We start from the raw sequence: 15,146 nt of genomic DNA, 5'->3' as shown, positions 1-15,146 counted from the left end.
TTTTTTTTTTGACAAAAAAGAGCATTTCCTCATATTTCACAATGACAAAATTATTTTACGCCCAAGACCATTGTTTTTTCCAAAAGTGGTTTTAACGTTCATCCTATTGAAGTCTGTTCTGCCATCATTGTTCCCTGTTCCAGTGCATTCAAAGGAAGTCTCTTTACATTGCCTGGACATAGTCACAGCCACCAGTTTACCTTGAAGCTACTGCTTAGATTAACAGATTCCCTGTTTGTTCTTTTGACGGGACCTCACATGGGGCACTGTTCTTCAAAATTCTCCATTGCAAGGTTAACAAGGAATTTGATGATATGGAAAAATAAATGACTTCTGTGCTTGTATGTGCCCACGCCACCAGATCTGTTGTCACCCAACTCTGTAAGGCTGCAATCTAATTTTCTGTTCATACTTTTTCAAAATTTTAACAGATTGATGTAAGGTGGGTGGGGGAAGCTGTCCCTGCTGGGAGAAGATTGTGATTATTGCTAGCGGCTTTAGCAGCCAGTAGCGATAATCTCAAGAATATGGCAGGCTGGTTGGACCCAAGTTGACCCTCCCCCACAACTTTGTCCCATGTAAATCAGCATAAAAAAAACCCTAATGAACACTGCTTGTAGATACAGTAGCTCCTTACTTGCTTAGTATTGTTGTAATCCTTGTTGTTCTGTAGAATGAAGTCACTGAGCATGCCCAGATCTCCCCTGATTTGACACACTCTCTATGTGCTTATCTGTTATCAGGACTTCCTACAGCACAACACTGAACTCTGCTAATCACTCAGAGCTTCCTCCTACACACCATGTGACCTCACACAAAGTCTAAACTTGGCCATTACTGCAGTCTTATCAGCTGAAGCTGATAAGTCTGACAAAGGCAAACATTAGACATCGGCACAAGTAAATACTATGAAATAAACAAGTAAGCTATGAACAGAGAAGCAGGGTTGCCATAGAAACGTTCGATTGAGATGGAGGCTTGGTTAACAGTACAGAAAGTGCTCAATGTAAGGGCGGAAATGCACTCCACTTTGGACTCAGAAAACAATACTTCCGATGTGCTGGGTAACCCCTGGAAACAAGTTTTTTTTTAAAGTTTCTTTAAACAGTAAGTAATATGCGATTTGGGCTGGATTACAGTGGCTATAGTCTGATAATTATTATAATGGCCTAAATGAATATAAGCATCAGAGTGAGAGAGTTTACTTCATCTTTAACGGTTCGAATCTGGGCCCATTAAGCAGGATTTGAACCCTGTATGGCTGACCTTAAAAGGTACAGCACAGGACAAAGCCCCCCTACTAAACTAAACGCTCCTTGTTGCTCTGCATTTCTTGCCACAAAATGGAGAACTCAGTGAGGTAGGCTTATAGGGCGGATGTGACCTCAAAAGCTTGCCAGTGTCTGGTCACCTGAAGGTACGAGCCTATAACTCTACAGGTTAGACCCTTTTCACACCAGGGCATTTTGCAGGCGCTATAGCGTTAGAAATAGCGCCTGCAATCTGCCCTAAAAAAGCCGCACCATTGTGTGTAGTGTGAAAGCCCGAGGGCTTTCACACTACAGCGGTGCGCTGGCAGGACGTCAGAAAAAAGTCCTGCCAGCAGCTTCTTTGGAGCTGTGAAGGAGCGGTGTGTTTACCGCTCCTCCACCGCTGCTCCCTATTGAAATCAATGGGGCAGCGCTGTAATACCGCCGGCAAAACACCGCTATTGCGGCGTATTGCCGGTGGTTTTAACCCTTTCTCGGCCGCTAGCTGGGGTAAAAGCGCCCCGCTAGCGGCCGAAATGCGCCGCAAATCCAGCGGTATAACGCCGCTAAATAGCGGCGTTTTACTGCCGACGCAATGGGTGGTGTGGTGTGAAAGGGGTCTTAGTCAAATTTATGTTCTGTGTCTTCTAGACCTAAATGAGTATACTACTGCAGTGTGGGCAAAGTTGCATTGAAAGGGATACTTTTAGTTTCTTAAAGTTGGGCTGTATCAAGTATAAAACCTTATGCATAGACACATACTCACACATGTCTATGTAAATAGGTATCCCTAAACACAGCAAAGTGAGAGGGATAGTTCTTGGACCGATATTTTTTTTTCTCCTTATTTCTTAAAGTGGGAATAAACAATAAAACACAGTAAACCATAAAGTGTAAAAAAAAGACATACCTAAAAAGAAAACATAATAAAACATAATGGTAGACCCTTTGAAAGTGTGCCTAATCTGTGCAGTGCTGTACCCTATGCTAATCAACTAGTGTATGGTAGCGTTCAAAACATTCACCAGTGCAAATACCAGGATTGTCAGGACAGGAGGGACAAGAATAGCGGGTGTCATGCCTATATCCACACTTTCTGCAGACACGACACCTTCTTTGGGGGGCTCGTTGGATAGGGGTACTCGGGAGGACATACGGAAAATGTAGCTGGCTTACTGCATTTGGATTGTGAAGGTGAGGTGGAGCACCGTCTGCAAACAGGGCTCTGATGATCTCTTCCTGCAATTTAAGGAAGAATCCAGTTGTCCTGAAGCTCTGAGCACATGAAGGTTCAGTAAAGCCAATTGAAATACAGTTTTTTTTGTACCAGCGCCTGGCCTTACGGGCAACTAGGTACGGCGCCAACAACTGGTTGTTGAGGTCCACCCCTCCCATATTAATGTTATATTTGTGGGCACAGAGGGGTTTCTCTATAACACCAGTCACCCTAGGGATTTGGACCGTCGTGTCTGCATGAAGGGAGGTAAGAACGAAAACATTCTTATTATCCCTTCACTTCACAGTGAGCAAATTACAATTACACTTGAAACAGGCTCTCTCCCCCAGCCTAAGATGGGAATCTACAAGCCGCTGGGGAAAGCCCCAGCAATTAGGTTGCACGGTGCCGCATTCTCCAAACAATTGACTAAAAAGTGGCCCACTCATGTAATAATTGTCCACGTACAAGTGGTACCCCTTTCTGAATAAGGGTGACAGCAAGTCCCACATAATCTTGCCGCACTTCCTATATAATCTGGGCAGTTTGGCGGCTCTGCGTGGTTATCTTTTCCCTTGTAAACCATAAATCTACATGTATAGCCTATGTCACAGAACTTAAACATCTTGACCCTGTATCTGGCACGCTTGCTGGGAAGATACTGTTTGAAAGACAAGTGGCCAGAAAACGTAATCAGGGACTCGTCAACGCAGACAACTTGATGGGGAGTAAACAAGTCTGCAAAACTTTGGTTGAAGTGGTTTACGAGGGGCCGAATTTTGTAGAGCCGATCGTATCCAGGCTCTCCCCGAGGACGACAGATTTAATTGTTGTTGAAATGCATGAACCGCAAGATCTGCTCGTATCGTGCCCTGGTCATGGAGGCAGAGAACACGGCATATGGTGAATTGGGTCAGTGGACCAATATGACCGCAACTCACTTTTTAGTTATGCCCATAAGGAGGGATAATTTCTTTGGTCCACCAGTGACACTAATGCAGCGATCAGAAAAATGATTGCTTAGTGACACTGGCAAAAGGGGGTGAAAGGGTTACCTGGGGGGCAATCAAGGGGTTAAACCTTTATAGGGGGATAGGGGGCTACCCTGGACCTAAAGGGACCTAATACTAACTGTCCTGACACTTTTTACAGTCACAACTGACGCTAAATGCAGTGATCACTAAATAAATGATCACTGCAATCAGTGACACTGGGAATGTGGGGGGTAAAAATTGTGCCTATGTGTACCTACAAATAGAATACTTCTCTGCTCCTTTACGAGAGCCCTGCGTTTCTTGCACCTCAAGAGCAGAAGAAAATCGGGGTCTGGTACGCCTGACCTTGGCAGGGACCACAACTACATCGTCAGAGCTATCTGCCATGGAACTGCTGTCTACAGGATGGTATTCTGAGCCTGAATCAGAAACATGTAGGCCTCTTAACTAGTGTACCTTCCATTTGCAATTTTGGGCTCTAAATTTAGTGGTACGCTAGTGAGACTCACAGGAAAAAAAGCTCCTGACTGTTAGCGACTGATTCAAACGCTACCAAAAAAACTGTTAGCGATCGCAGGGATCAGGCCTGACTCTATGAAAGCTGCAGTTATGTGTGTTGTGTTTTGTAAGTGACAGTGATCGATCGATACTGCACTTGGGTAGACTGGGCTAGGTGGAGGGGCAAAATGCAAGTATCTAGGCTGATCCCGCTAACACTGCATTTTTGGGAACCCTAAACTGCTGGGGACGCTAGTATAGATCTGATCAGATATTGAGCCGTTCAGATACTATACCACTAAGGTTAGTGGTACTGGCACTGACCTGGCTACCTAACATCACCTGTGACACTAATACAGTGATCAGAAAAAAGATCGCTTGGTGACAGGGGTTAACTGAGGGGGGATCAAGATGTTAAACCTTTATAAGGGGGCGGTAGGGGGGTACCCTAGACCTTAAGGGGCCTACCACTAACTACCACTTATAACAGTGTAGTGTTGGTGCAAACTCACTTGAGGTCTTCTCTCCTCGGAAGCCGAAACAAAAAGGCTTCACGGGGAGCGATGACATCCCTTCCTCTGCTCCTGTTTACATTACAGAAGCAGAGTAAGCATTCCATTCGCCAGGAGCCATCGCTAGGGGTTGGCCATGAAGCAGTGCCCCCCCCTCAGCACGGATCGCTCCTGTAGCGATGCCGACCTCCTCGGGCACATTACTCTTCCTGCCCATGCCATTTTGCCGCAGTATATCTGCGTGAGGCAGTAGGCAAGGGGTTAACAATGTATTCAACCCAGAACAGGATAGATTTCCATCTCCTCGCTTACTTATAGATGGCCTTTCTTCCTTAGGGAGGCTCTGTAAGCAACTAAGGTTGCACAATATGTGGCAGAGGTTACAGCTTACTGTAAATTTATATATTTGTCAATCTAAAACATTTGTTTCGCTATCAAGAATCTATCTGGTGTTGTGTTTCACAGTCCTTCTCATGGCTTTTAAGGAGGGGGTAATAGAGCCAAGATGTATTTCTGACCATTACCCTGTAATATTTACTATGGCCTTCGGGCGTTGAAGGTCTAATATCCCCCTACGTCTAAATCCATTCTGGTTACATTTCCTCAGAAGGGAGTCTTGCTTGACCACCTTGGGGATGTTTATCAGCACCTACTAAAATAGAATGGGATGCTCTCAAGGCTTACCTGAGAGGACTCTTGATTAAACAAGTGAGTAGCATTAAAATATCCTCTCATAGAGTGCTTGTGCAGATCAAGGGGGAGGCGCTAGCGTCTGAGGCCAGATTTATTTTAGATTCCAGTTCAATAAAGTAGCCTGGCAAACTTTGCAGACTAAGCTAAGCTTGCTGATGGTAGCTAGGGCCTGAAACAAACAATTTTTCCATAAACTGCTGAAGGGGAGCCAGCAGGAAAAATATTGGCACAGGTCGTTTGCGCACAATCAGGCATTAAATCTGTAATGGCGTTAAGGGATCAGGGTGGGCAAGTGTATACCACCACAGGAAATATCTTGTCCACCTTCTCTTCCTTTTGAGTTGACTGCATACCTTGGCAGAATTACTCTTCCAAGAATATCACAGGAAGATAAAGGTATGCTTAATTCCCCCTGACTCAATTTGAAGTGGAAGCTGCAGTGCCTAGATTTGTGAATAATAAAGCACCAGGGGCAGACGGTATTCCAACTGAGGTTTATAAAAAAAAATATGGGGAAGTGCTGTTACCTACCCTACTTATAACATTTAATTCAGCTTTGGTGAAAGGGTTTCTCCCAGACTCTATGTTCGAAGCTGCGATTATGGTTATTCTAAAAAAAAATATTTTTTTAGATTATATTCAGAATCAACTGATGTGAAGATACTAACCAAGGTTTTAGCCAATAGATTGAAAAAGATCATGCTTATTTTTCATCCTGATCAAGCTGACTTTATCCCTAAGATGTCAACAGCTGTTAATATTAGGCAAGCTTATTTTAATATGCAGATCCTGGAGAATAATCATCCGGATCGGGCCTTAATAGCATTGGATGCCATTAAGGCATTTGACGGTGTTGAATGTCATTATCTTTGGTCCGCTCTGGAGAAATTTGGTCTGGGGGGTACACTATGTCAATGGGTTCAACTATTATATGCAAGCCCTAGGGCTTCAATTGGGGTTAATGGCGTACAGTCTTCCTCCTTAATGTTATTTTGTGGCACAAGGCAGGGGTGCCCTTTGTCACCACTTCTTTTTGCCATTGCAATTTAAAAATTGACATCCCTTTTCCGGGTGGTTTCAGATGTAACAAATTTGGTAAGAGGAAATATGGCATAAAAGCTAGCTTTATTTGCTTTTGATAGCATTCTATTTTTATCTAATCTTTGGTACTCTGTCCCAGCGGTTATGAGCTATATGGATGAGTTTGCTAGGTTCTCAGGACTTGCTATTAACTGGGAAAACTCAGTGCTTCTGCCGCTGAATCCACTCCCAAAGGATTTGCTATCAGTATGTCCACAACTTGTAATTACTTACTCTTTTAAATATCTGGCAGTTATCATGACCACATCACCTCTGTCATATATAACAGACAATATTGCTCCTTTACTGACAAGATTTCAATTCAAAGTAGGGTTTGGTGTAAACTTTCCCTTTCAGTATAAATTTAATTAAGATGGTCTGGATGCTGCAACTTATTTACTTTTTACATAATTTCCCAGTTAGGATCCTTTTGAAGAACTTTATTTAAGCGGAGGTCCACCCTAAAGTGGACCTTCCGCTCATCGGAACCCTCCCCCCCCCTCCAGCGCCACAATTGGCACCATTCAGGGGGGAGGGGGGTGCAGATACCTGTACAGTACAGGTATCTGCACCCACTTCCGGGATGGCTCTCTGCGGAAAGGGGCGTAGATTACGTCCCTTTCCACAAGTGCCCGCCCCTTTCCGCAAGTGCCCCGCTGCCTGCTGGGAAACACACAGATCCCAGAGGCAGCGGGGACCGTCCTTATTGCGCAGCGCGACTCGCGCATGCGCAGTAGGGAACCTGGAAATGAAGCCGAAAAGGCTCCATTTCCTGATTCCCATACCCAAGATGGCGGCGGCAGCACCCGAGAGACGATCTAGAGATCGGCTTCGGGTGCCGACATCGCGGCGCGCTGGACAGGTAAGTGTCACTATTTTAAAAGTCAGCAGCTACAGTATTTGTAGCTGCTGGCTTTTAAAAAAAAAAAAAAAAAAAAAACGCGGAGTCCCGGCGGACTCCCGCTTTAACCTTCCTGGCAGTATTCCCGAGTCTGGCTCGGGGTAAGATTTAAATACCATAAGCAGTATTCCCGAGCCAGACTTGGGATCTCATCGCTGGATCCATTGATGGGGTTACTTACCTTGTCCCCTGGATCCAGTGATGTCCCCCCTCTGTGACCTGTGAGCCATCCTCCGCTCGATCTGTCACATCACTGGGCTCCGTTCCCTGCGAGCGTTGCGACGCACGGGGACAGAGTTCGGTGCCAAATTCAAAAAGTAAAATACACAGTATAGATACAGAATACTGTAATCTTACAGATTACAGTACTGTATCAAATAATTACACATGTGGTTTGTCCAGTGCCCTGCATACAGTTTTATATTATAAATACTGTTCTTTATGCCTGGAAACTGGAGATTGTCCATAGCAACCAAAAAGCGTTCATTTACATCAAAGGTACTTATAGACCAGCTTGAAAACAGCAATAATATAATAATATAATAAATAAATAATAATAAATTAGAATCACTGGCAGAATTGAGCGATAGTAATTTGTGGGGAAATTCATCATCGAACACTAAAAGTAATGACCGCGACAATTCTGCAACTCTGCATATTTCAGTGTTTTTGATTTGATTACATTATTGAATAATTCTTATATATATTCTTATTATAGTTATTTATTATATATATATACAGTGCCTTGCGAAAGTATTCGGCCCCCGTGAACTTTTCAACCTTTTGCCACATTTCAGGCTTCAAATATAAAGATATAAAATTTAAATTTTTTGTGAAGAATCACCAACAAGTGGGACACAATTGTGAAGTGGAACAAAATCTATTGGATATTTTAAACTTTTTTAGCAAATAAAAAACTGAAAAGTGGTGCGTGCAAAATTATTCGGCCCCTTTACTTTCAGTGCAGCAAACTCACTCCAGAAGTTCAGCGAAGATCCTTGAATGATCCAATGTTGTCCTAAATGACTGATGGTGATAAATAGAATCCACCTGTGTGTAATCAAGTCTCTGTATAAATGCACCTTCTCTCTGATAGTCTCAGGGTTCTGTTGAAAGAGCAGAGAGCATCATGAAGACCAAAGAACACACCAGGCAGGTCCGTAATACTGTTGTGGAGAAGTTTAAAGCCGGATTTGGATACAAAAAGATTTCCCAAGCTTTAAACATCCCAAGGAGCACTGTGCAAGCGATCATTTTGAAATGGAAGGAGTATCAGACCACTGCAAATCTACCAAGACCTGGCCGTCCCTCTAAACTTTCAGCTCAGACAAGGAGAAGACTGATCAGAGATGCAGTCAAGAGGCCCATGATCACTCTGGATGAACTGCAGAGAACTACAGCTGAGGTGGGAGAGTCTGTCCATAGGACAACAATCGGTCGTACACTGCACAAATCTGGCCTTTATGGAAGAGTGGCAAGAAGAAAGCCATTTCTCAAAGATATCCATAAAAAGTCTTGTCTAAAGTTTGCCACAAGCCACCTGGGAGACACACCAAACATGTGGAAGAAGGTGCTCTGGTCAGATGAAACCAAAATCGAACTTTTTGCCCACAATGCAAAATGATATGTTTGGCGTAAAAGTAACACAGCTCATCACCTTCAACATACCATCCCCACTGTCAAACATGGTGGTGGCAGCATCATGGTTTGGGCCTGCTTTTCTTCAGCAGGGACAGGGAAGATGGTTAAAATTGAGGGGAAGATGGATGCAGCCAAATACAGGACCATTCTGGATGAAAACCTGTTGGAGTCTGCAAAAGACCTGAAACTGGGACGGAGATTTATCTTCCAACAAGACAATGATCCCAAACATACAGCAAAATCTACAAAGGAATGGTTCACAAATAAACGTATCCAGGTGTTAGAATGGCCAAGTCAAAGTCCAGACCTGAATCCAATCGAGAATCTGTGGAAAGAGCTGAAAACTGCTGTTCACAAACGCTCTCCATCCAACCTCACTGAGCTTGAGCTGTTTTGCAAGGAAGAATGGGCAAGAATTTCAGTCTCTCGATGTGCACAACTGATAGACATACCCCAAGTGACTTGCAGCTGTAATCGCAGCAAAAGGTGGCTCTACAAAGTATTAACGCAAGGGGGCCGAATAATTTTGCACGCCCCACTTTTCATTTTTTTATTAGTTAAAAAAGTTTCCAAAATCCAATAGATTTCGTTCCACTTCACAATTGTGTCCCACTTGGTGATTCTTCACAAAAAATAAACATTTTATATCTTTGAAGCCTGAAATGTGGCAAAAGGTTGAAAAGTTCAAGGGGGCCGAATGCTTTTGCAAGGCTATATATATATATATATATATATATATATATATATATATATATATATATACCGTATATATATATATATATATATATATATATATATATATATATATATATATATATATATATATATATATATATACCGTATATATATATATATATATATATATATATATATATATATATATTATATTATGATTTCATATTTCAAATTTTATCATACCCGGGATGTCTATTAGACTCTTGGACAGATTTAAGTGAATTATTTCTAAGAATTACAGGCCTACAATATAAAACTCCAAATTTCCATGCAAAATAATTGTACCGCTCTCAACACCTAAAATCTGAAATAATCATACTGCCAGGGAGGTTAAGATAAACAGGACATTTATTTATTTGATTTGGGGAAATAAGACCCCTTGTATCAAACTAGATCTTCTACAATATCCAAAGGAGGCTGGGAGGTTAGCGGCCCCAAACCGAAGGATTTATTTTCTTGCTGCTCAATTGCGGCATCTAGTACAGTGGGCATCGGAGGCCTTAGCTGCTCCCTCATTTTGCTTAGTCTCTCTTGGTTTCCAGGGATGTCAGCTGCTACTATCCCTGAAGGGGACATCGGGTTGCTCTCTCTTCTCTAATTTATAAGGTGTGGGACGCTGTTAAAAGGATAATGTGGGTTTCCACCCTAATAAAATATACCCCTATTTGGGAAAATGAAAGGCTTCCTCAAATATTGACCCTCCAGGACTTTAAGCGTTGGGGACTAGCAGGGATTCTTACCCTCTCTCAACTTTAAGAGTTGTGTACTTAAACCTTTTGATCAACTGGTGAGGGAATGCTCTTTAAACCCTAGATGGTTCTATAAATGTTTGCAGTTGCAACATGGCTTATATGCCAAATTATCTGCTCCTGTTTTGTTTCCCCGATCTCAGTCTTGGAAAGAGTGGTTCAGGCAACTGCTACTAAAGACCTAATATCCATTACATACAAGTCTCTATTACAGTGTACTTCTGATAAATTTCATTGTCCATCTAGAGAGAAATGGGAGTGTGATATTGGACCTATCTTTGACTTTATCTGGGATAGGATTCTTCAGGCTCTTCACTATGTATCTCTTTCACCATCATTTAGATTAACAATTTTATATGTTGCATAGGGCATATAGGACCCCAGAATTTTTGTTCAAACTGTTGCACAAGCTTTCTTTGTGGCTTGGAGACAAATTGCCATTAGGTGGACCTCCCCTGACCCTCCGACTATATCAGATTGGATATTTGATCTGAATAGATGTATTTCCTATAAGAGGCATGTTTTCTTCACGAGGAATTCATTTAAGAGGTTTGATACTATCTGGAAGCCATGGCAGGATTGAGTTAGGAGCTACATCCCATGGAATATAGATGTATGGGAAAAAAATTGTTTTTATTTATAGGATGGAAGGAGTGTGATGAGGGTGGGGTTTTTATTTTTTATTATTTGCTTTATTTTTGGTTGGGGTTTTGTATATGTTTTTGTGATGTTATGATTGTGTTTTTAAATCAAATGTTTTTCTTTTTGTATATGTTGTGGTATAAAATCTGATTTAAAATAAAAACATTTGTGATTCTATTTCTGTGCATAAATAAATTGTATTTTTTTTATTGAAATCATAGATTTGGTAAACATCTGAACATATATCATGTAAGAACTGTAGCTACGCCACAGGTTCTCTGCCAAACAAAAGTGCATTTGTGTGTGCAAAAGTTAGTTAGGCAGGTAAGGGTTAATGTCTCCTATGTTCCCCCCCCCCCCCCCCCCCATCTTGTCAGAATTCCTTTCTCTCTTGCCTTGAATAATAAGTGAGCGTAGTTTGAGTAGCATTTTATAGAATTCTAATTGGAAAAAAAAAAAAAACATTATGTGGAATAGTTGTTATTAATATGTTTGCCATGTGAATATTGTAGATGTTTATGGTAGGGTCTTAACATATTATTCTTGATTATTTTCAATATACTATATACATTTTGTTATAAAGTAGAGACGTTCTACAACTTAAGTCTGGCTTTTGCTTCTGTCCCAGTTTTTTGACAATTTCCTCCTCCTGTTGATAAGAAATTAAACAAATTATTTTCCTTAAGGGCACACAGAGCAACACACATCTAGCAGAGGGTTTTATGCTTCTCTATAAAAAGGGCTATTTATTCCAGTTTGTTCCCATTTCAAAAAAGCTCCTGCCTTCCCAAACTAATAAGCACACTAAGTGGGGAGAAGCAAGCACACAGGCAGCAATAAAATAATGGTTTGCATGGGTTTTCACCTTTTTAATACCTTTTTGTTTTTAGAGGTTTACCTTCATGTATATTTAGCATTTTATTTTGGGGGTAAAAAATGTAATATATATGCAATTTATTTTTAAGGCTTGTACGCTGGCTCGAAGAAATGCTGATGTTTTTTTGAAATACCTACACAGGAATAGTGTAAACATGCCAGGAATGGTTTCACATGTTAAAGCTCCAGAACAGCAAGTAAAAAGTAAGTTTCCATCCAAAAGTGAAGTCATACTGAAATTCTACAAGACAACAGTAGTTTTTCAAGCTCAGTTGGTCAGTTAGGCTGTGTGCACACTGATGTATTAAAATATTTCCATCTGTGCAAAATCTTTCTGCCAGTTTTTATGCACAAATATGTGGCATTTTGGAGCATGTGGACATAAATTCATTCTGTTGGCTATAATAATCTTGTAGAATAAATGTATGCACACGTGTGTGAGTTTTTACGTGTTTGTATGTTTGTGTGTAACTTTTCTTTTATTTTTTTAATGCTGAAGGCTGCTCTAAAATTTTAATCTGAATGGAACAAATACAGCTGCAATGAGAGACCTAAAAAAAAAAATGTCTCTAAACCTTGTGTTTTTTTTTCTGCCAGTGTGCAATGAGGCCTTATTCATTTTTTTAAATGAAATATAAAAAAGTGTAAACATTAATATTAGCATTATTATTATTTGCTTATAAAAATGTAAACGTTATCAAAGACATTGGTAAGTGTTGTTAACCTTCAGCTAGATGTCCAGTGGGACTGCTCGTCTCTGCCTCTCATACTTACTCCTTCCTCTCTCTAAACGCCTTTACCTGGCATCAGATGAACTACATCCAACTTTTATGCTGTTTTTTTCTGCATGAACCATTGGTGTAAACATGCTACCCTACATTAAGTATGTCTAGTATAGATAGGAAGAAAAGTTTTAAACTTTGCTATAGAAGCAGTCGAGTACTGTCTGTGATACTTTTATTTGCACTAACATACAATTTTTCAGTACAAGCTTTCAGGGTATGTCCCCTTCTTCAAGGTTCAAACAGTACCAATACACAAAGTTTTAGCAGAATATTGAAGTAAGACCATCTCTGAGCAGAAAAAAAAACAACCCACAAACATACATACACTGCAATGATAATGAAACAGGATAGTTTAATGAGATAAGGCAGCTAGTTTTACACACTTAACTTTAAAGCATCTGTCCCCCAGTGCCTCTGCACTGAGAACTGAGCGATCAAACACCTATGATGGCTCGTTTCTTACAGATCCCCGAGCGGAGAGCTGTTGGCTGTCAGTCAGCAGCTCTCCTCTCTGCTCTTCTGCTCACTGGAGGTGGGGCAGGGAGCATCTGTCTCAGGCACCTGGTGGATACAGACTTTGTCACAATGATGCAGTGCCTGGACTTATTCCTGTGACGTCCACAGAACTTACTTCAGGAATTGCACTTCTGTGATCCATAGGAGAAGCCCAGCCAAACTAGCTCATGCTGAACTTGTGCTTTAATTGTACAGCACAGAACACAGCCTGTGTATTTATTTATGCTGGGTTATAGTCTCATACCTTCAGGTGATTGGACACTGGCAAGCTTTTAAAGACAATCCCCCTGGGCACCTCCCCTATAATCCTAGCCCAAGCCACAAGTGCTCAGGTTTTTTCTAGTGTCCTAAGGTGTTGGACCTCTTCTCTCTTATAGAGAAATCACTAGTTAATATCATATCTTCGGATTAGTTAATCAGCTCTTCGGTCAACTCCTTCCCTATCTTATAGAGGCAGTGCTTCCGGGTCTGTGCATCTTAGTAAAATCTTGGAAGCTGCACTGGATCCTGCTGGGAGGATCAACCTGGCACTTTGTGCTGTGCAAATAGCCACAGGCTGCTATACAGGTTCAGGGCTGTGATGTATCCCTATGGATCCCAGATCCTGAAAACCCATTTAGGGGTATGCCCACCATGATGAACAAAAGCCTTAACTTTTTATAGGGTTCAGCATTGTAGTCTGGTAGGACAAGATTCACCCTGTATCACTGCTAGTTAATTTAAAAACAGTGGCTGTTTGGAATATACTCACTTTTCAGTGTAAAGGTTTCAGACTTAACTGTAGAACATAACGATTCATAATTTAGTCGCTGGTGGAGAACCAGTTGTTAAATCACACCGCTGGTGGCACACCTTACTGTCACTTCTGCATAGAGCAGTCATATGGTACTCGGGCACTTCCTCCCACCCTTTCACCATGAGTATTTTCCTACAGGGCAGTCTAGTGTACAACTAGGTTTCCGTATAATCCTCCTTAACATGCTTACCCTATATTCAGCACCCTATTCCGTGAGTACCCCACAGGAGAATAGCGTCAACTGTAACTGGCAGAAACCAGTCGAGCATTCATTGTAAGTCCTGTATAACTCTCATTCTCTGAGTGACAATACTTCTCTTGGACTAAAGAAGAACCCAATTTTAACACTGGTCTCTGCAGTTTGTTTCCTACCTGACAAAGGCAGATTCTTCTGCATTCTGTCACCATTCCTCAGGCAGCTAATGGTTTTAGTACAGCCATCTCTGCCCAGTGCTCCAGAATTCCAAGCCCATTCTCCAGTTCCTGCTGAGTCCAATCCTGACATGCCCAGCATAGCAGGGCTTGTTGACACAGTTTTGTTTGCCTATTGGTTGCCCACTGCTCATTTATTGCTTGGGAACGTCCCAGAGTCTATGAATACTTTGCCTTTGTCCTGTACTGTATGATTAAGATGAGGAAATATTTTTGTGTACCTGTAAATTCCACATCCTAGAGTACAGTACCGGAAATGGGTCACCCTTCCTTCTATCTATGGTTACTCTGTATGGGTTTGTTGCAAAACTGAAAATGCACAGAGTGAGGTAGGGTTATAGGGGGAGGCACCCAGGGGACATGTCCTCAAAAGCTTGCGAGTGTCCATTTCCCCAAAGGTACGGGTCTATAACACAGGGGTCTATGAATACTCGGCCTGTTTTCTGTACTGTGTAAATATAGAATATACAGATCAGTCAAGATAACTCTTTGTTAAATTTGTCTTCTTTAGTTTTTGTCTGTTAATTTACTATACTATATGCTTTCCCTAAGCATTGTATATAATACCTAGGCATGACACTGTTTTGAAATTTACAGGCAATGTGTAAAATTATGCATTCATCTTTCCATAAATTTTCACAAGATTTCCCATGCATTTTAGAGCGCACACCCCCAAAACATCAGTAAGTCAGCAACATGCTTCACAGTGGGGATGGTATTCTTGTCACTATTGACCACTCTCCAAACATAGCGCTTATGGTTGTGACCATGAAGCTTTATTTTGCTCTCTTCACTCTAGATTAGAGTGTGCCAGAGGTGTGTCAAGGTG

The 15,146-nt window shown here is 41.5% G+C and overlaps 1 protein-coding gene across 5 annotated transcripts in view; it reads left to right on the top strand.

Annotated features, from left to right (window-relative positions):
• The window catches only part of TRIO (trio Rho guanine nucleotide exchange factor), a 751,422-nt gene that overhangs the window by 184,668 nt on the left and 551,608 nt on the right, over positions 1–15,146 (top strand). For all 5 annotated transcript variants that reach the window (XR_013277581.1, XM_077491869.1, XM_077491868.1 and 2 more), the window contains exon 13: positions 11,878–11,992. Coding sequence is in view for 4 of the 5 variants with exons in the window: in XM_077491869.1 (XP_077347995.1) it covers positions 11,878–11,992 (115 nt within the window). In the remaining variant the exon portion in view is untranslated. The remainder of the gene's footprint in view (positions 1–11,877; positions 11,993–15,146) is intronic.

This window comes from Lithobates pipiens, unplaced genomic scaffold (genome assembly GCF_037356315.1).
Source record: "Lithobates pipiens isolate NorthernLeopardFrog02 unplaced genomic scaffold, aLitPip1_a1.2 Scaffold_19, whole genome shotgun sequence".
Lineage (NCBI taxonomy): Eukaryota > Metazoa > Chordata > Amphibia > Anura > Ranidae > Lithobates > Lithobates pipiens.
The sequence above is the reverse complement of the archived record's forward strand: the minus strand, read 5'-3'. Positions and strand labels throughout refer to the sequence as shown.